The 21,267-nt window shown below is 28.0% G+C and overlaps 3 protein-coding genes across 10 annotated transcripts; 1 reads left to right on the top strand and 2 right to left on the bottom strand.

Annotated features, from left to right (window-relative positions):
• Positions 1 to 119: 119 nt before the first annotated feature.
• Positions 120 to 9,147, bottom strand: LOC107996834 (myotubularin-related protein 13). Of its 3 annotated transcripts, XM_062070931.1 has the most exons (22): positions 9,007 to 9,147; positions 8,628 to 8,906; positions 8,156 to 8,241; positions 7,805 to 8,092; positions 7,509 to 7,728; positions 7,163 to 7,404; positions 6,776 to 7,081; positions 6,499 to 6,676; positions 6,177 to 6,381; positions 4,476 to 6,080; positions 4,211 to 4,404; positions 3,751 to 4,149; positions 3,454 to 3,670; positions 3,073 to 3,274; positions 2,839 to 2,984; positions 1,893 to 2,738; positions 1,673 to 1,820; positions 1,460 to 1,605; positions 1,153 to 1,379; positions 796 to 1,002; positions 616 to 698; positions 120 to 512 (listed from the first exon to the last, which is right to left on the bottom strand). In XM_062070931.1, the coding sequence occupies exons 2-22, from the start codon at positions 8,725 to 8,727 to the stop codon at positions 420 to 422; spliced, it is 6,138 nt and encodes a 2,045-aa protein (XP_061926915.1). In that variant the 5' UTR covers positions 8,728 to 8,906; positions 9,007 to 9,147; the 3' UTR covers positions 120 to 419. The 3 variants fall into 3 exon arrangements, with proteins under 3 accessions (XP_061926915.1, XP_016910600.1, XP_016910602.1); XM_017055111.3 differs by lacking the exon at positions 9,007 to 9,147 and having other exon boundaries at positions 3,751 to 4,146; positions 8,628 to 8,983; XM_017055113.3 differs by lacking the exons at positions 8,156 to 8,241; positions 9,007 to 9,147 and having other exon boundaries at positions 8,628 to 8,900.
• A 270-nt stretch (positions 9,148 to 9,417) lies between these two features.
• LOC107996827 (peptidyl-tRNA hydrolase 2, mitochondrial) lies at positions 9,418 to 19,717 on the top strand. Of its 4 annotated transcripts, XR_009828788.1 has the most exons (5): positions 9,418 to 10,061; positions 10,141 to 10,317; positions 10,388 to 10,587; positions 13,267 to 14,059; positions 14,214 to 19,717. XR_009828788.1 is itself a non-coding variant. In XM_062070933.1 (4 exons), exons 1-3 carry the CDS (start codon positions 9,912 to 9,914, stop codon positions 10,568 to 10,570), a joined length of 510 nt encoding a protein of 169 aa, XP_061926917.1. In that variant the 5' UTR covers positions 9,418 to 9,911; the 3' UTR covers positions 10,571 to 10,587; positions 13,267 to 19,717. The 4 variants fall into 4 exon arrangements, 3 of the variants coding, with proteins under 3 accessions (XP_061926917.1, XP_016910592.1, XP_016910590.1); XM_062070933.1 differs by having other exon boundaries at positions 13,267 to 19,717; XM_017055103.3 differs by lacking the exons at positions 13,267 to 14,059; positions 14,214 to 19,717 and having other exon boundaries at positions 9,418 to 9,984; positions 10,151 to 10,317; positions 10,388 to 10,607.
• Positions 11,159 to 20,947, bottom strand: LOC107996825 (tetratricopeptide repeat protein 28). 3 transcript variants are annotated; one of them, XM_017055099.3, is made up of 16 exons: positions 20,006 to 20,947; positions 19,787 to 19,852; positions 19,054 to 19,311; positions 18,577 to 18,979; positions 17,941 to 18,498; positions 17,541 to 17,836; positions 16,971 to 17,436; positions 16,438 to 16,845; positions 16,000 to 16,377; positions 14,920 to 15,700; positions 14,172 to 14,842; positions 13,596 to 14,098; positions 13,175 to 13,537; positions 12,844 to 13,081; positions 12,560 to 12,775; positions 11,159 to 12,489 (listed from the first exon to the last, which is right to left on the bottom strand). In XM_017055099.3, the coding sequence occupies exons 2-16, from the start codon at positions 19,808 to 19,810 to the stop codon at positions 11,849 to 11,851; spliced, it is 6,204 nt and encodes a 2,067-aa protein (XP_016910588.1). In that variant the 5' UTR covers positions 19,811 to 19,852; positions 20,006 to 20,947; the 3' UTR covers positions 11,159 to 11,848. The 3 variants fall into 3 exon arrangements, with proteins under 3 accessions (XP_016910588.1, XP_061926914.1, XP_028521992.1); XM_062070930.1 differs by lacking the exon at positions 20,006 to 20,947 and having other exon boundaries at positions 19,054 to 19,141; positions 19,221 to 19,311; positions 19,787 to 19,834; XM_028666191.2 differs by having other exon boundaries at positions 19,787 to 20,947.
• Positions 20,948 to 21,267: the final 320 nt, after the last annotated feature.

The following is a 21,267-nucleotide window of genomic DNA, read 5'->3' as shown; positions in this document are numbered from 1 at the left end:
TTGCAGTAACAATAATATTCATAATAATTCACAGAATAGGTATTTTATCTAATATTTTAACACATTTTACGCTCTATTTATATTCATTTAAAATTAAAAACATAAACAAAATAAAAAAATTTAACATTTAATTGAGTATGTTATGATCTTTTATCTTCCAGCTGAAATAATTAAAACTTAACGTAATTATATATAGTTACAATATACATTTATATAATAATGCTATGTCAAGGATATGAATACATCACATTCAATTTATGATACTGTTCAATCCAACAATTGTTGGTTTTAAAATATTTAAAGCAAATTACTGCAGTCTATAATATGTACTATTAGACTATACAATATTATGTAACAAAATTAAAATCTGTTTTAATCTATCAGTCACTTGCACAATTTAAATTAGAGTTATAATCAAGCTATTGTAAGCACGCTTGGACTTTTTCAATCCATTCTTGTGCAGTTGTTGCATCACCAGCACAAAAGTTATACGTTCGTCTGTTTGTACGAAGCTGTAAATATAAATATATATTATACACGTGTATGTATATGTGTGTATATTATAATAAATTTCAAAATATATTTAAAAAAATAAAAAAATAATAATATACTTACATCAAAGAATGATTTATCATCCGTTTTCTTTGGTGGTCCTGGCATTGGCTGAGCTGGAGTCACAGATACTACTTCAGCTAAATCTGTAAAATTGTAAATATTTATATGATTATTAAGATATTATTATTAAAATAAATATTAAAATTATGTTTATATTCCACTTTAAAATTGATTTCAAACCTATATATCCTTTACAATGAGAATCTTCCATGGCATCATAATATCTTAATTGATGTTTGATAGAATCCAATACGAACCACCTCTGTTTCCAACCTTTAAGCAAAGCACCTCGTTTATAAAGGTAGCCTTCATGAGTTCTATTTTCAGCAACATTACTAGAGAATTGTTCATAATATTGTTGTGAAGAGGTTTGTATTGTAGTAACACCTAGATGTGAATTTTTTATAATGTTAAATAAAGTACTTTACAATACTGATAAAAAATATAATTATAATTTACTAAAAATATAATTTAAAAATAATAATATTAATAATAAATAAAATAATTGAAAAATATAACTTAATATAATATTCATACTCGAATTTACGCTTCCATTGTCCCCACCGCTTCGCGTAAGTGTATGTGTTTGTAAATTGTCAGTTACTGTCTTGTATTTTGTACAATTTTTTGGTACTGCATCAGCACACTTATCATGACACACATGACCACAATCCACACATCGTAAACCAGCTTTTACAGGTCCCCATAACACACCAGAACAAGCATCACAATGAGTTGGAGTTGCTGAATCTAATCTTTCAAATCTTTAAAAATACAAACTAAATTATTCAACATTTTATTTAGTTGATTTAAATTAAGACTTCACATATTTCATAAAAATTACCTATGAGGATGTGCATAAACGGAACCATCATTTCCAGAAGAACTTCCACTAGCAAGTTTACCTCTTAAAAGTAATTCTAATGTGGAACGTTTATGAATTAATCGACCATGATATCTAACTAATGCAGTGCTAAATGATGCATGTCTCTATATAAAAAATAAAAATATGTTATATTAAATAAAATTATATAATTTTTAAATATTTGTTACTAACAGCAAGTGAATCCGTATTTGGCAGTTCAAGTTTGTCCCAAAGAACTTTCCATTTCTGTGGTAAATGGCCTAATTCAGTTTCTAATCTATGAATTTCCTCTAAAAGATGAGAAAATTGATCGGGTACCATTGAACTTATACCGTCATATCTATAATATATCGTAATATTAATAAAATAATAAAAATAAAAGAGAAAAAAATGTCATAAATTTTAATCTTACCCTTGTGTAACTACTTTACGATTACTTTTAACTACACCATCAGCAGCTTCTGCTTCTTCTTCTTGTTGAGAATCTTGTTGTAATACTTCTAAATCATATGCAGGTCCATGAGCTAATTCTTCTTCTAAATAATATTGCCACATATCAAGATTTGGCAAATGTGAAACAGGTCTTAATACCATATTTTCTGTGTTAGGAGTATACATGAAATTATAAAATAAGGGACACCGTGCATGTTGTTTTTCGATGTAATCAAATATACTTTGACCAAGATTACACCCTGTGTTTGTTCCTGCTAATCTACCTCCAGGATAAATTGTTTCATCATCACTACCTGTATCTACACCTTTATGATGACTTGTTAATGATCCTCTCTTATCTTCAACAGCAGTAATGCCGCATTCCACTCTATCAAATTCGCAATCCAATAAAAACGTACGAAAACGACAAGAAACTGAATGGTATGCTAAGAATTTTAAATAATATTCGTTGAATTCAAATGCTAATGGAAACTGCTTTTGAATTTGATGTACTATATCGAGAAATTGAAGAAAGGTAGGAGTAAAATTTGTCGTTTGAGAATTTGCTGCAAGATTACTTCTGTGCCCAAATCTGTGCCCAAATCCAAGCCATTCTTTCTCGATCAAAGTTCGAAAACCCTCAATTGTTCTATAATGTGGATCAAGACATACTTGAGCAACAGAACATACTGTTGCTGTAGTATCCCAACCTTCTTCTAAGCAAACAGCTACTGATGAACCTTGAACATCCATTAAATCTATTACAGCACCGGCTAATTGCATTAAATTTTGAAGTTGTTGTAACCATTCTGAACTTTCAATTAATCTGAAATTATATATATTGTTTATCAGAAATAATATAAATTATAATAAAATTATATTTAATAATATAATATTATATTTAACTATAAATAAATTGCACATACTTATAAAAACTTTGGTCAGGCTCTATATTTGGAGAGCTAGGAACACATGCTCGCATAAGTTTTTTAAATGCAGCTTTGGTATGTCTTACATCATAATATTCCACTGGAATAAAGTCTGTTTTTGGTGCTGATTCCGCCTTAACACCCTTTTACATAAAACAATTAATTTTAATGAAATACATTATATCTAAAATAATTAAATAAATTAAAATATTTAATTAAATTATATATTACCTTCATATGAGCTTTTTCACCTAGAATATATAATGCAGCACGTTGAAAAGTATGCACGCATTCTGTGCCGCTGTCCGAATCAGCTGAATGTCTAACAGTTCCACGTTGATGAACTGATGTTAAAGAAGCTTGGGAATTATGTCTTTTATCTTTTAATGAACCCCAACGACCAAAATTCTTAGGTCCCTTGCCTCCTGAAGAACTGTAAAAAAAAAAAAATAATAATAATAATCTTTAATACTATTTAAATACTATTTAATATTACTAAATTTAAATACTATTTAATATTATTAATATTACTAATACTATTAAATATTAGTAAATACTTTTTATTAATCTCATAAAATTTTAGATATTACAAAAAAATAAATAAAAATCTACCTTAATGTCCCTATAGCTTTATTAAATGGATTTCGTCGTGATTGTTCGGGTGTAGCATTACGATCCTCAGCAGCTAACAATAAAGAATCAATACTAAGAGAACTATCAGACATTCCCCAAGCAGAACCTTGTCTTAATGCAGATAAAGGAGTAGCAGCTACAAGAGCCATAATATATTTTTCTTGCTCTAAAGATGATGTAGTTTCTGAAGATGTTGCTATGAATATAAAATAAATATTTAGAAATATTAGAAATATTTAAAAATTAAAAAATTTCAAGATAATTTTTAATAAATACCTTTTAAGTTACCAGCAGATGCTGGATGAGCTTTCAACATGCCCATGACACTTTTTCCATAATAACCAGCACCTCTAATTAAGAGTGCTTTTGTTCTTGGATGCCTCCATGTAACAACAGGTATTCTATTATGTCTATATAATCGACAAAATCTACGAATACTTTCATCTGATACTGATGAAGGAACTATAAGAAGTGCAGGATAACTTCTGCAAATCATATAGGCACAATTCACAGAAGATAATCGAAAAGGTTCATTTCTACGATTATTGTGTGGCCCATTTGAATATAATCCTAATCGAGACCAATCTCTAACGTAACTACGTTCTGATAATCGTTCTAAAGTTTTAGCATCAGTTGGTGGTTGAGTTACAATACCAGGAATTTCAAAATCATCTACTGTAAAAATTTTAATCATAAAAAAAATTTAAAATATTGAAAATATTAAAATTTAACTTACCACTAAGATCATCATCATGACTTAAATCATTATTATCTGTTACTGGTAAACTCATTCGACCAGGTGATGTCATATACTTATTATTACTGATCATGTTCATATTTGGTAAGACATATTTTTGTCTTTTTGACGATTGTTTTGGTTTAAAACCTGCTTTACGCGCAGTCTTTAAAAGTGTTTTTTTAGCAAATCCTCTAGAAAAAAGAATAATTTTATTTTAATAAATAATTAACACATACAAGAACTTGAATAAAAAATTACTTACTTAAGAGTAGCATTTTTTTCTTTCCCTTTATGATGTGCAGTTTGAGTAACTAATATTTGACCATTGAAAGCAAAATGATGAAAAATATGAGGTGGATATCGAGCTTTATGAACTAATTTTCGTAAAGTTTCAATATTCTCAGGTGTAACTTCTTCATCAAAAGCTAATTTTATCAATTGAAAAGTACATGATCGTAATTGAAGACCTTCTTGTAAACATTGATCTAGATGTGCTAAATGTTGTACAGCAACTCGTTTTTCTTTAGTTAAAGATGTTACAGGAAAAGCACGAACTACTAATTGTTCACAAGCAAATGGATCACAAGGTATTCCTTTAAATACAATTCTATAGTTAGTAAGGAAAATTGCTCCTTCTGCTGGCAAGAGTGGTGGTATCTTTGGTAATCCTGAAGTAAAACTTTCTTCTCTACCATCTGGCAAAAGATAAACGCGTAAGCCATCCATAATAACTTCTTCACCAGGTAACATATTAGGTGTCAAAATTTTAGGCTTTTGTATTGGAGGTAATCTTTTGCTTTCTCTATGTATAGCTTCAAGAGTTTCAATATGCATATGAACAACACCAGGAACCATTTGATGTAAGCATCTTACATGTTCTGCACTTACACCTCCTTCAGTACAAACACGATCTACAAATCGTGAAACCATTCGAATAACAGCACTACCAGTTTCTCCAGGATCAGTTTCTTCAAAACCAGATTCTGCATCACCACTATCACTTGCTACGCTATTTGTAATACTATTACTTGCTCTTTCATCATCATAAATATTATCTTGACGATGAGTTTTTGCTCCTATATCTAATGGTACTAATAGATAAACCATTCTATTTGCATAATGAATTGCTTGACTATACATAGTGCTTTCTTCACTTGCAATAAGTTCTTTTTGTTTTTCTGAATCGATTGTTGGCCAAATCCTCATTTGTTCAGCAGCTATTTCAAGAGCTGATGGCTCTTGAATTTGATAAATTGAATATCGATCACGAAATGGAAATTCTTTGCCATCCCGTGGACTAATAGGACTTAAGATACCATCGTTTATAAGTCGTGGTGGAGAATTTTCACCAGGAAGATATAAACGTTTAATATCTTTTTGAACATCTAAATAAAAAGCATCTTCCCAAAATTGTTGATTTTGCCATACAGGATGTTCTTGAATACAGGTATATGCAAATTGAATTACTCCTGTGCAAAGTTTTCTACAAAATGCTGTAGCAAGAGGAAGAAGTGCAGCAGCAACTCCATGCTCATCCATAGATGAATCATCTTGTAATGCACAATTCATTAATCGAACTACAAGATCAAATTGTTGATGTTCTAACATGGCTTTATTTCCCACAACATGCTGTGATAATTCCATGCAAAGTGCTAAACGAGCAGCTTTGCTTTTCAAAGCTCTTAAAACAGCTGGAAATGTCTTACGAGCATCAGATATTTTATTCTCAAATATACAATTTATACAATTACGCAGAACTTCCAATCTACGTGCAGAATTGCTAACCAAATGTCTAGTATCATGAACAAATGAAATATGTGGACCCATAGGTACAATACGAGGTTGTGATGGTCTTAATGATGATAATCTATAAAATATCACATATAAATATACATATAAATATAAATTTCAAAGAAATAATACACACACACACACACACACAATATATATTTCCAATACACACCTAACTTTAAGATTATTTTTTGTAAGACCTTCATCTATAATTGCTTGAACTTGTTCTGGATTAATGCGTGGTAAAAGCGGCTGATGTATTCTAGCAAATGCTCCTTCAGGTGGCTTTAAAATTTTTTGTACATATGGTTGAGGATTTGGATTTTCATTTGTATATAATTGTTGTGCTAATTCTTGAATATGTGTTAAAATAAGCCCTAATATTGAAATGATACTTATTGTATATAAATATATTTTTTAAATTATAAATAATTTATTATTATTATACATTATTTAATATATTTATTTATTAGTTACATATAATTATTACTTACTATGATCTTGTGCTTCTTGCTTTAATTGATCGCTTAAATTATTATATAATTCATCCCATACATCACAAGGCCTCCATGGTGGTCCCCTTTCTGCAATAAAGGAAGTAAAAAACATGCAATCCAAAACTCTAGTTGTAAAATCACAATCGGTCAAGCCGCGTTCTCCTAAGAAAGCTGCCTAAAAATAAAAGATATAATTTATATATTTCTTTTTTATTTTTATATATTACAAACTTGATAAACTAATAATAATTAAAATCAAATAATAATTAAAAACCTTATGAAATGTTATGACTGGCTTTGGATGAATTCTTATTAATGTTAAACAACTTCTATATCCTTGTAATAACTGTGCGAATGTTCTCATAAAAACTGCTCGTAATTCTTTATCCAACATAGGAGAATGAGGAGCTCTTGTTGCAAGTGGTGGAAAAGCATAATCTGCACAACTTAATTCTGGTTGTAATACTAAAGATAATGCATCTTGTGTTTGTGAGAGAAGTGGTTCTGGAAGTAATGAAAGTGAAACTCCATCTGGAACCATAATAGAACCTCCATCTAAATCAGCAACTATTACATCCATCTATAAAAGGACATGATACTTAATAAAATATATTGATATAATAAAAAATAATATTATACAAAGCTTTATTAAATATCTTACAAGTTCTGTAACTTCATGTTTTAGTGAACTATGTACACCCATAATAAATGGAGTAGGTGTACTGAGTACTTCAACTAAAGCTGCTGGTAAAAGAGGAATGTAAACATGTGTGTATCTAAATGGATACATTAATGCAGTAAGAGCACGACATCCTTCAGTCAATCGTGAATAACTTGCAGAATGAAAAAGTATTTTATGTTCTGTCATAACAGCACAAAATAATACTAATACATTACGGATTCCTAAAATGCAAATGTAATTTAATAAAAATGTATGAAAATATATTTATAATTAATATATTTATAATAATAATATAAATATTTAATAATAGTTATTTTATTTTTACCTAGTTGTTGAAATAAAAGATTAACGCTACTGTGTGTTATTGGAAGAGAAGGACTAATTGGAGGTTGAAGTGCTTGACGGTCACCTGCACCAATACTAAATCTTACTTGTGGTCCACCAGCAGGTGGTACTTGTATACAACCTAATATGTTTCCTACTAGAGTTTCTAATGGTATTCCAAGATTTTCTACATAAACAGTGTATATAATACCAAGGCAATTCTAAAATGTTAATATAAAAATAAAATTTGTATTTTTAAAATTAATTATAATTTTAATATAAATAAAATATACATACTCTGAAAGTTTCAATATAATCAAGTCTGGAAACCAGCACCAGACATTTAGGTGCATACATAATGCTGTGATGTGCAATTGTAGGTATTGTTCTAACCAAAGAACGACTATCACCATCTACAGGATCTTCTTCTTCATCTACAGGTTTACTTGGCAAAATAGATATTGTTTCATTGAAACACATACAAGCACAATAATGACGATTTGCATCAATGTCAGTTAAAATAGATACAAAAAATCGTGGTTCTTGTCTTTCTGTAGATAAGGCCCATCCTTGTGGTTGACAAAACTGTAAAATAAAATTCATTACAAAAAAAATTATAAAACATGAAAATATGATAAAAAAATCTACCCATTCTATGCCTTCTATAAATGGTGTATCTGGCCAATCTTTTTCTGGAAATCTTTGTAAAATAATTCCATTACTTATACCACCTCCTATAAAAATAAATAATATATATATATATATATATATTAAACTTTTATTACTATATTTCAATAAATTATATTTTTTTATAATAAAAATTTTCTTAAATAAAATTGATATAAATAATTATCACATAAATAAAAAATCATTTTTATTTAATATAATATAATATTATTTTTTTACAAATTATATATTTGTTTTATTTAATATGTATTTAGTTTGTATTTATATATATTATATATCATATTATCATATAAATTTATATTTGACATTTTTTAATAAATTTATTATAAATAATTACATATTATTGTCATATATTAAATGCTTATTAGTTATGAATGTTAAAAATATGGACATATTTTTAAAATGTAATTTTAACTAAAAACTAAATACTTACTCTCTTTTTCGTGGTCGTAGCCGACCACAACAAAGTAGTCGGCTAGCCGAGACATTTCGGTATACTCGTGGGGGTTCGTGGGGGTGATAGCGCCCAACATCCCACGTAGACTTTAATACACGTGATTTCATGGACCGTATTCTACCAAGTAACAATCAACTACCTTGTGTCAATATTATATATAAATACACATCAATATGCAAATTAATTGGAAAATATTATAAACATTTTTAAATTTATATATTCCCGTTCAAATAATATAAATTTCTGTTTAAAGCACTGAAAACGTAATATTGTTGTAAATACATTTAAAAAATTTTGTTCCATTTGAGAAACAAATTTTAGACGGTGGTTGAAATTTTAGTAGCGTCACACACACCGTTGAAAACAGATACTTCACATTCGTCACGTTTAAAAAATAAATTTATCCGTCATCATAAAAGTATACAATATTTTATTTATTTTATAAAACACAATATGATGCCACACCCCGAAGCTTTAATCCATAACCTTCCAAACTCAAGCGCCACATTGAGTGTTTGTTGAACCGCGTACGAACTAAAACGCGCCACATATATACAAACGAAGAGACAAATGCGCTGCAATTCACATTTAATTTTACTTTTTTTGTCTTCTGCTTGGGTCACTGAGAAAACTTTAAATCTGAAAACATACGCATTATTAGAAACGTTACTTCGATGTAACTTCGTTGTTTATAGCGCGTTCATATGAGATTATTGCACAAATATATTAATTTATATATGTGCTATTAAATTTATATTAAATAATTCTGTAATTAAGACTTATATTAAATAATTTAATATAAAAATATAAATTATATATAATATAAAATTTAATATTTTTGAATTCACAAAAACTTTTATATAAATAATTTTTTTCTGTACATTATATTTATATATCAAATTAATTATAACTATTTAAAATAAAAGAATAAATATATTTCATATATTTTTAAGATTTGATTTAAATTAGTTTAATGTAATATTTTGTATCACAAATATGAATAATCTTTACATAACCATAATATAGTAATCATGATATAGATTGTATTTAAACGATACTTAACCTTAAAGTTCTCGTGAAATAGTTTGATAAAAGAAAAAATTAACACAAACAAATTAAATATTTTTTAAAATCAATTTAATAAAAGAATCTATTTTTTATAATCAATTTATTTAAAAAAATTAAAAACTTTCAAGAATTAAAAATTGTAGATTAGGAATATAAATTTTTCAAATTTTATAAAGTTTTAATTTTAATGAGATGAATATTTCTCAAATATTTTTTAAAATTGCTACAGATGAAAAAGTAGGATTTGCTATTGCAACATTAATAGGTTATTGTTTATATAAAATAATGTTAATAATTAATAAAAGAAAATTGCAATCTTCTAGCAATGAAACATTAAATATGGTAATTAAAGTTAAAATTTACTTATGTTTGATTTAAATATAAATAATAAATATAATAAAATAGTTTTTATTTTCAACAGATATTTTCAGATAATTATAAGCTTATTTTAGTTATTAGAACTGACTTAAAAATGGGAAAAGGAAAAGTAGCAGCACAATGTGCTCATGCTGCTGTTGCAGCTTATAAAGCGGCTATAAATTATCCTAGAATTTTACAAGCTTGGGAAGAATGTGGCCAAGCCAAAATTACAGTTAAGGTATATATATTATTTTCTATATAATGTTATTTTTTAAAAACAAATATTAACAAATTCAAAACATTTTTAGGTTGATAGTGATGATGCTTTGAAAGAAATAGCAAAACAAGCCAAAGCTATAGGACTTTTGACAAATATAATACAAGATGCTGGACATACCCAAGTGAAACCAGGAAGCAGAACAGTATGTGCAATTGGTCCTGGTCCAGCTGAATTAATAGATCAAGTAACAGGACATTTAAAATTGTTTTAATAATTTACTAAATAAAGGTATCTTATTTTTTACCTAATTCTTAAGTGTATTTTTTGATTTTCTAAATTTATTTAAATGAATATATCTATCAATGTATTAATCTAACATTTTTATGGATTTTGATGATTTTTAAATATGTAAAAATAAAATTTTAAATAATATATATATATATAATTGTCAATCACTTATCACTTTACTTTTTGAATTATTATTAAAATATCATTGAATTTCATTTATATATATGTTCATAGTAATATATCCAATGCTTTCATTACTTATATATCATAATGAAAAATATCCAAAATATATTTTATATTTTGTTATTTCAATCATTATAATTTTAATTGTGCAAGAGTTATATTTTATTTTTGTTCTTAATGGATAAATATTGTGTAGTTATTTTTATAAAAGTTTCAAATTACTACAAACTCAAGTTATTCAAGCTTTAAATTAATAAAACTGATAATTGTATACATAAAAAAAAATTATTTAAAATCTTGTCTTTTATAATATATTTAAATATTATCAAAATTCATAAGCTTATCATATCATTTTATTATTAAATAGTTTATTAATTTTATTACTGAATTTATTTTTATGTATATATATGCTTTTTATTTATATTTATACTATAAAAAATAATTAAGTATAATAATTTCACAATAATAATAAATTGATGATATAAAAATAAATACATATATATAATTTATATAAAATTATATTCTATTAAAAAATACGACAATATATTTATCAAAAATGAAAAAATATAAATTTTAGCTTAATAATTTGTACAAATTTAAATATGTTATCTATTTGAAATGTTACTTCAGTTATTAGTTACAACATGTATATGTAATAAGTAATAAATTTCATTTAATAAATTTAAATATAACATTATACATAAACAATATATATTCAAAATATATCCATTTTTATGCTAATATAATACATTTTTGCATTAATACATTATTAATATATTATAGCATTAGGTGCCATTGTAACAACAATACATTATTAATATTGAATTTTATTAATTATTAGCGTTAAGCAAATGATATTTACTGATTTTTAAATTGGAAAACATAAATTAAAAATACATAAGTAATGTATTTTCACATAACATCACATAACAAAATAAAAAATTACCATAAATTATTCCAAGTTTTGATCACAAAACATTAAAAATTTGTTTCCAATAAAATATATTCCATTCTTTGGTACCTCGTGCTATTATTCTCATTTAAAATATCATTTAATATTTATAAATACATAAATAATCTACACTGGAGGAGGAGGTGCTTTTCGATGTATTTTGTTAGAGCTGGTAGCGCTACATTGTGATTCAGCAATAGATCTACCATCAGCTTCATCTCTTCGACATAATTCTGATTCATTTTGTATCCAATTTTGATTTTGATTATGATTTGTTCGTGTTGATTGATTTTCTTCATTTCCAGAAATAGAACTTACTTCTCCTAATAACTTCGATAAAGATGGTGCCAATCCTAATCCTAAATTTCGTTCATGATATACTTCTGAAATTGTAGGTGTTAATTCACGAGTTAAACTAGTAAGAGATGTGGCTACATTCCTTAAATTTTGATTATGTGTTTCTGTAGATTGTGTAGAATCAGTCTGAGAACAAATATCTTCAGTTGTTGTTGGATGACGAGGTTTCCTTGGAGAATTTGATCCAATTTCTGTTCTAACACTTAATCTTTCTAGTACTGTTGCTGGTAAAGGTGGTAATGGTTGTCGTCTCAAAACTGTTGCATGACCATTATCCCAATCTGTTACTGAACTGCTTGAACTAGATCCTGGTCTTATACTTTGATCAGGATAAAGATTTCTGATTCGTGTTTGATGATTTAAATTAAGTGCTACAGGAGGACTAGGAGTAAAAGCAACATCTGATTCACCTATAAAATATCATATACATGTAATTTTATGCTTATGTTTATTTAAATTCTCAAGTTGAATTATTTATACCTCCACCATTTTGACATGGTTGTCGTGATGTAGGAATTGGAACATTTGGTTCCATAGTTTTACCATCCGGTTCACCTCGATGTCGAACATAATTTGCAAATGCACCTCCTAATCTAGGTCTTTCTATGACATTTTTTTCAATATGAGCAACAGAAGCTAAACTTTCCATTGAGCTACTAGAATCTAAAGTCAAACTTTTAGGTGCTTCTTGTGTATCTAATAACATAATTATGATTTAAATAATATAAAATATTTATTTATTTATATGATCAATAAAAATTTACCAAATAAAGCTAGAAGAGCTTGAAGAGCAAATTGAACAGCTCTTCGTGATGCTTGTTTTCCTGTTCTTAATGTAACTTCTGATTGACCAACTTCCATGAGATCAAAGCCTAAACTTGCAAATAATTCATGGGATCCTGATGCTCTCCATACTTGAACTGGTAATGTAACTTCTTGACCTTCTGTTGCGCATGTAGCTCTTCTCATTGCAGCAATAACATCTTCTGCTGCTTCTGGTGCCTAAAAGAAAGAATATCTTTAATATAATAAATTATTAATATTAAACTTATATTAATTATATTAAATTTTTGAATATGCAGATTTATATATTACCTGCAATAATCTAGCAAGTGCATGTAATGATGATGGTCCCAATCCTAATAATGCTTGCAAACTTGCACTACATCTTGTTAATCTTTCTTCAGGATCGCTTTGTGGAAAAAATACAGAAGATGGTATTCCATTTCCAGCAGGTTCAAATCTAAAACCTACTGACATTAAAAGTTCTCGCCAACCAGTGGCAGCACCTACTTTATTTTCAATGCTACGCTGTGTTGTATACATAGCATTTTTTTGACCACGATGTATTCGTTGTAATGATTTTTCTACTAAATGAAGTGTGACACGTAGTGCATCACGACTTTGTTCAGGACCTCCGCGTAATAATTCAGCAAGTGCTTGTCCCATTAAAGCAACCTAAATAAATTTTATAAATAACTGTGTTAAATCTAATAAGTTTTTTTTTAATTTATACCTTATTTGATAATCTTGCATCTCCTCCAATAAGTAACCATCCAGCCCAATTTGCAGGATGTGCAAAATGTCTTGTATGTTGAACTGTTTGCATAGCTTCTGCCAATGCTCTTGACGCTCTAGCACCTTGTAACATAGCACTATAAAATGCTCGTAATAATATACTACCAGCTGTAGGTGGAACTGCCCACATTCCTATAAGTACACATTGTGCTCCTGCATTTAATAAAGCTTTGGCTAAATTTTGTACACCATCTGATGTAGTAGTTGTATTTTCTGTACTATTCCAACCATGACCACTAGATATTACAACTAAACGAGCAGATATTCTTAATTTTGTAATATCTGAATAACTTAGCAAATATTCTGGTCTTACAGAAGAGTCTTCACAAGGATCTGCAGTTAATGCTAAACTAGCAGAATTCCAGAAAACTGGTACTGTCAAGTGTACACATTCTGCATCAGGTAAAGATCTTAAAACAGTTGATCTTGTTGCTTCTGTACCTAAATAATAAAAATGAAAAAAAAATTTATTTCTATTTTTTTTTTAATTTCCTAAATTTATATTGATATCTACCGGTTAAAGCACGAGCTTCTAATAATTCAGCAACTATTTCAGATTCTGTTTCAGTTGAAGTAACACTTTCAGACCATCCATATTCTTCCCTAATTTCTTCAGGAAGCACAGGATTCCCTGCAACTAATGCAGCTACTGTTGCACCTCCTTCTGGCATAGGAGTTTTTGATCGCTTTTTTAAAGCTGCTAGAGATGGTACCACTAATAAAGAAAATCTTTCACATAAATAATCTTCTCCAGGATTTGATTGTAAAGCTGGAAGTGGAGCTAAATATAATGATTTCTCCACTACCATAATTAATTCTTTTCTTGCAGGTGGTAAAAGATCTTCAAATGGCGCTAAAAGTAAATCGTAAAGTACTTGAATTGGTAATGGTGATTGCCATGTAGGTCCTTTGCTTCCTCGTCCCCATCGAGCACTTCCTGCTCGTGAACTAATTGAACCCACACTAAACAAACTGCTCAAACTATATGAACTAGCATTTAGATGATGTCCTCTTGATGGTATTTTTGTTTCTTCAACAAGTTCATTTGTTTCCTCTAAAAGAGCTTCTCGTGCTTGTAAAACTCGTTTCTCTAATCCTATACCATCATCTAAACTAGTGGAATGAAATCGCAATAATCCTCGACCAGGTGCTAAGCACCAAGCATGTAATTCACATCCTACTTCACTGAAATATAAAATTTATTAATCATTTTACAATATCATGCTTTATTTATATTATTTATTTATATAAATTTAAATTACCTATAATATAAAATAACTCCACGTTGTCTATCAATAATTTCGGAATAATGCGCAGCATCATCCAAACAATTACTTTTATTTCGTCTCGATCTTTCTGCCCAATTCAAAGCTTCTTCAGCTCTATTTAAACTAATTAGTACTTTTTGTAACATTCTGTATGTCTCTGATAATAATTCAGATTTATTTGGTTGTCCACAAGTTAGAGTTGAAGAAATTCCGTCTAATGATTCTAATAAATTTGCTGCCTTTTCTAAATGTTCTACAGCAATAATTGCCTCTCCAGCTTCCCAATGAACAAGACCAAGTCTATGTCTCAATCTAGCTGCTTCTTCTCTTCTTCCTAATCCTTCAGATAAAGATAACCCAGATTGTAAGTAACTCAAAGCTCGTGATAAATCGCCACATAAATGATGAAGTCGACCTAAACTAGAAAATGCAGCTGCTCTTGCTGGTTGATCTCCAGCTGCTGCTGCAAGACTTAATGATTGTTCTTGTAACCTTATTGCTTCTTCAAATTGTCCTAAAGCTTCTTGAGTTATACCTAAATTTGCACAAGCTCTAGCTTGTAATCCAGCTGCATCTAAAGCTTCAGCAATTGAAAGTTCCAATTGGTGATGTCGTAATGCAGAATTTGGATCATCCATTAATAAATGAACAGCTCCTAATCCACTAGCAGCTTCTGCTTCTGCAGCTTTATCTCCAAGTCCCCTGGCAAGAGCTAATTGATGTGATAAACAACTAACAGCTTGTTCATGGTTACCTAATGCAGCATGTACTCGACCTATAACAAATTTAGATATTAACAATTTATAATAAAAAAAATTAATAAATTGAAATAAAACAAAATGAAATTTGCAAAGTAATAAATTCTATTTTCGGTAGATACATTGAAATAAAGAATTAATTTCTACATAAATAGAGTGATACTATTATTCTTTCCCTATTTTATTTTTGTTAATAAAGTTTTATATAAAATTATATTTATATTTTAAAATTTTTTTATTTAGAATATTTTGTTAATATTTAATATTTAATTATTAAAATTTAGAACTTTAATATAATTTTTTAAATATTAATTACCTAAATCTCCGTAAGCTGCGCCTCTCGATTCTGGACTATCAACTTCATGTGCAGCTACTAATCTTTTCTCAAAACAAACTAAAGCTTCTTGTAAATTTCCAGTTGCTTCCCGAGCTCGGCCTAAACCACGATATGCTCTTTCTTGTTCTCTTATACTTTTTAATTTTGTAGCAGCTGTTAATTGTTGTTCGTGACATTTAATAGCTTCCTCTGGATCTCCTAAAGCTTCATAACAATCGCCTAAATTACCAAGTGCTCTTGCTTTATTTAATAAAGCTGTGCCTGTAGTTAATGGTTCTAAAGTCGCTAATTGTTGTTCAAAGTAACCAATTGCATCTTCATAATGTGCCATGTTAAGTCTAGCTATTCCCAAATTTCCTGTTTAAAGAAAAACAATTTGTAAATTCAAACAATTTATGTATTATAAATAAAATTTACCTAAAGCTTGAGCTTCAACTCCTGAATCTGCTAATTCTTTTGCTCTTTCAAGCTGTTCCTGATAACATTTTACCGCATGAGTATATTGACCTAATGCCATATGTACTGCTCCTAAGTTCCCATGAGCTCTACACTCGCCACGTAAATCACTAGCTTCTTGTCTTAAAGTTAATTCTTGAGTATGAAATCCTAATGCTTTATCAAGATTTTTCATTGTCCGATGTGCGATACCTAAAGCTCCATAAGCAGCAGCTTCTAGACTACGATCGCCCGCTTGTCGTGCTAGATTTAATTGTCGTTGATGCATTTTTATTGCTTCTTCAGTTTCACCAAGACGTAAAAGACAATCACCAATATTTCCCAAAGCACGAAATTTTCCAGCTAAATGTTTAGTCATATGTGCAATAGCTGTATAGAAATTTTATTTAAATTAATTTAAAACAATCTATATATAAAATTTATTTTAATATTTTTAAAATATAATTATAAGATTATAAGATATAGATATATATTTAATTGTAAGATTTTCTTACCTAAATAATATTTTTGACATTCTAGAGCTGTGTCTAAATTTTCAAGAGCTAAATGTGCTAATCCTAAATTACAATAAGCTCTTCCCATTCCAGATTTGTCCTGTAAATCTTTAGCTAATGCTAAATCTTGATCATAGTATCTAACAGCTTCACGATGATTACCTAAACAATAATGAGCATAACCTAAGAAATGACATGCTTTAGCTTCGCCTTCCACGTCATGTAGCTCCTGAGATAACATAAGATAATTTTCATAATATGGAACAGCTTCTTCAAATCTCCCACGAGATGATAAACAATTGGCAAGATTAAGCAAAGCACATGCTTCACCAGCTGTATCTTTTAATTCACGTGCTATAGCTAAATGAGCTCTGTAATGTCTTAATGCTGCTTCATGACCTTGTACTGCTTGATATGCAACTGCTAAATTTCCATGTGTACTAGCTTCTGAACTACGATCATTAACCTATTAAATAATTTTATAATATATATATATATAATAAATTTATAATAATATATTTTTACAATATAAATTTATTTTCAATTTTTTTATTTTAATTTCTAATTTACCTCTTTGCTTATTGTTAATTCTTGTTTATGATATTTAATAGCTTGTTCATAATATCCTAATGCATTATAAGCATTTCCAATATTTCCATATGCTCTACCCATACCAGCTTTATCTCCTAATGACCTAGCAATTCCTAAATGAGCTTGATGTAATTTAAGTGCAGCTTCATGTTCACCAAGTAATTGATAAACTATTCCTAAATTACTACATGCTCGACCTTCAGCAATTTTGTCTTTTGTAGCTAATGCAACATCAAGTTGCCTCTGGTGCCATAGCTTAGCCTGTGCAAGATCACCTATAAATGCACATAAAAGAATTGTAATAATAAATAAAATTAATTATAATATAATAAAATTAATTTTTTATTGATTTTTATATTTATTATTTCTAAAAATTCACCTGCACATCTTGCAGCATGACCCAGCCCAGCATATGCTCTCATTTCTATTGCTCTATCACCAAGTTCTTGAGCTATTCTTAGAACATTTTCATGATAAGCCATTGCTTGACCAAAATTTCTTCGATAGTGATGAGATGAACCTAAATTGCTAAAAGCTCTTGCTTCTTCTACACGATCTCCTAAGCGTCTTGCTATTCTTAAATGCTGTGTATGACAATCAACAGCACTTTCAAATTCTCCCATTGCTAAATAAACTGCTCCCACATTTCCTATTTCTCGAGCTTCTTGAAGTCGATCTCCCATTTGTTTTACTAATTGTACACATTGTTTATGAGATGCAAGTGCATTTGGTAAATCACCAATAGCTGTATAAACGTGACCGAGGCTAGTTAAAGCAGATGCTGCAGCCTGAGTATCTTTGCACTTCATAGCTAAAACCAATTGATACCTGTGTGCTGTTAAAGCTTCCTTAAAACTGCCTTTGCTAAAATATGCTGAGCCCAGATTTCCATGAGCTCGACATTCACCCTGTGTATCTCCTAAAGATCGTGCTACACCTACAAACATTTTTAAAATTTAAAAAAAATGTTCTATTTAATTAAATATTTATTTTTTTATTTATTCTTAATATTTACCTAAATCTTGTTGCATATAATTGATAGCTTTATCTAAAGAATTTAGTGCCCAATATGCGCTAGATAGAGCAGAAAATACAGAACCTCTCAATTTTAAACTACAAGATCCAATAGTTAGTGCAGCTTCTAATACACCAGCTGCTGCTTTATATTGTCCTGCTCCAAGAAGTTCTTGACCAACAACAGAAATGACAACAAAAGGAGATTCATCAAGTTTCATTGCACGTAATTGTTGAAATGTTGGTTCTAATGTTGGACGTAATGGTGACTTTAATGATGCTTCCACAAGACCAGATAAAAGTTGACAATTGGAAGGGTCATGTGCCAAACCTGTACTAAAGGCTACAAGAGCCTCTCCATGCCTTCCTAGACATTGTAATGCAACTCCTTGACGATAGTATGCCTAATAGATAGATAATAATTTGAGACAATACTTTTAATAATAATTTAAGAAATAAAAAAAAAATTTTAATTTACTTTTGGCCATTGAGGACTAAGTTCAGTGGCTCTGACAGCATCTTGAAGAGCAAGTGCAAATAAACCCATTTTAAGCCGGGCAGCTGACCTGTTTGAATATAGCACATGGCTAAGTGGATCCAAAGCAAGGGCTTCTGTGTACAAACTTGCAGCAAGAGCATAATCACCATTTTGACATGCTGCATTGCTACGGCGTACAGTTTCTAAAAATAAAGATCTTGATCCAGCGGCCAAGGCCGACGTACCTTCGGGCTCCACCTTAAAAATTTATAAAAAATTGCATTATGTTGTTACTATGATTATTATATTAATTGAACTTTATAAACATAATTTTATTAAAAATTATGTTTATAAATAAATTCTACAAATTTAAAAAAATTTATTTTATTATTTTTATTTATTTTTTAAAATTCAATATTTAATTATTGAATTTAATTATTAAGATTAAGATATTATTTTATAAAAAATATACAATTAAATATAATTCTATTTTATCATTTTTAATATAAATATATAAATTTTTAATAAGTTTTTTTTTATTTATATATATTTTAAAAAATTATATATTTAATATATTGTATTTAATGAATCATAATTTATTATTATATTTTAAATTATCAAAATTTGTAATGAATAAAAAAATAAAAAACAAAAATTTTAAAAACTATATAGTTTTAATTCTAAAATATAATAATGATATTCGTCATCATATGCCATAGAATTTTGCTATTACCTCAGAGATATCCCTATGAGACATTGCTTAAGACGAGCAGGTAGCATCCTCCTGCATGAGCATTATCTGTAGCAAGAGAGCTTTATTAGATAAAACTACACATTTTAGAATATAAGACCTTTCTAGGTCTTTTCGCATCACTTTTCTTTTTTTTCTTCTTTTTTTTTTTGATTCACATTTATTTTTTATAAGATACTTTCAAATTCAGACAGCACTCACCGGATACACGCTGACATTAACTACTTCGTTCCAATAATCAGAATGTTCGCTAGGATAGATGAATTGATTCGGTTAATAAAAAAGGAGGGAGGAAGGCGTCTTAGGAGGGCACCCACTGCATTCCTTAAACACAGCCATCTTGGAATGTGACCCCAGGCCCCCCCTTAGGCCCAGAGTGGCCGGCACTGGCTTCTTTACTTACTTTGTGTTTGGATCTTACATATACAATTTATAAATATTGTATATATATAGGATATTAATATATTCGTAAAAAATCTTTGGAGAATCAATTCTAAAGGTCAAAATAAACATAAAAATTAGTATATACAAAAATTAATCGATTAAGGTTTATTCATTAAATTATAAATAATTTAATTTTATGTTAGATAAAACAAAATGAAATAACATGCGACGAAAATAAAAATGTCTTATTTTATCTAATTAAAAAAATATATATATATAACTTAATAAATAAATTTTAATCGAAATTTTTATATGCTAATTTTTGTATTTATTTTAATTTCTAGAATTAATTATTTAAAAATATATTATGAATGTATTAATATTAATACTTTAAATGTTTATAATAATATGAATAAATGCACTTATAATAAATAGAAGTAAATTCATATACCAAAATAATATGATATATAAAAATATAATTTTATAAAGTATTCTAAAACACTTATAATATTTCAATTATTTGCATTTTATATAAATATCAATATTATATAAGATATACAATGCATTATACAAATAATAATATGTAATAAGTAATTAATAAATTTGAAATTTGTATTAAGAAATTATTTAAAAATATACATTGTCAATATTTTTTATCAAAAAAATATTTTAATCACTTATATTTATAAAATAATAAAAATTATTTATTTCATTTATAAAATATATGAAAAGAAAAAAAAGAGAAGTAGGAAAAAAAAAACAAATTCTTTCTTTATGTATAAAAATATTTTACAATTTCTATACAAATTTCCTATGTTTTAAAAATTATTATTATATAATTATAATAATATAATATAATATATTATATTATTATATTATATATATTATTCTATCAAGTTTATATATATAAAACTTTTAAAAATAACTGTAAAGTTATATATTTTACTGTATAAATAATACAATGTACTATGAATCATTGTGTTTCAATAAAAGTAATAAATAATTTCCATTTATGAAATCATTTTAAAGGAACTTCTTCATGTTTATCTCTATTCTTAAACTTCACAGCCATTATAGTT

Source organism: Apis cerana, linkage group LG2 (genome assembly GCF_029169275.1).
Source record: "Apis cerana isolate GH-2021 linkage group LG2, AcerK_1.0, whole genome shotgun sequence".
NCBI classification, from domain to species: domain Eukaryota; kingdom Metazoa; phylum Arthropoda; class Insecta; order Hymenoptera; family Apidae; genus Apis; species Apis cerana.
The sequence above is the reverse complement of the archived record's forward strand: the minus strand, read 5'-3'. Positions and strand labels throughout refer to the sequence as shown.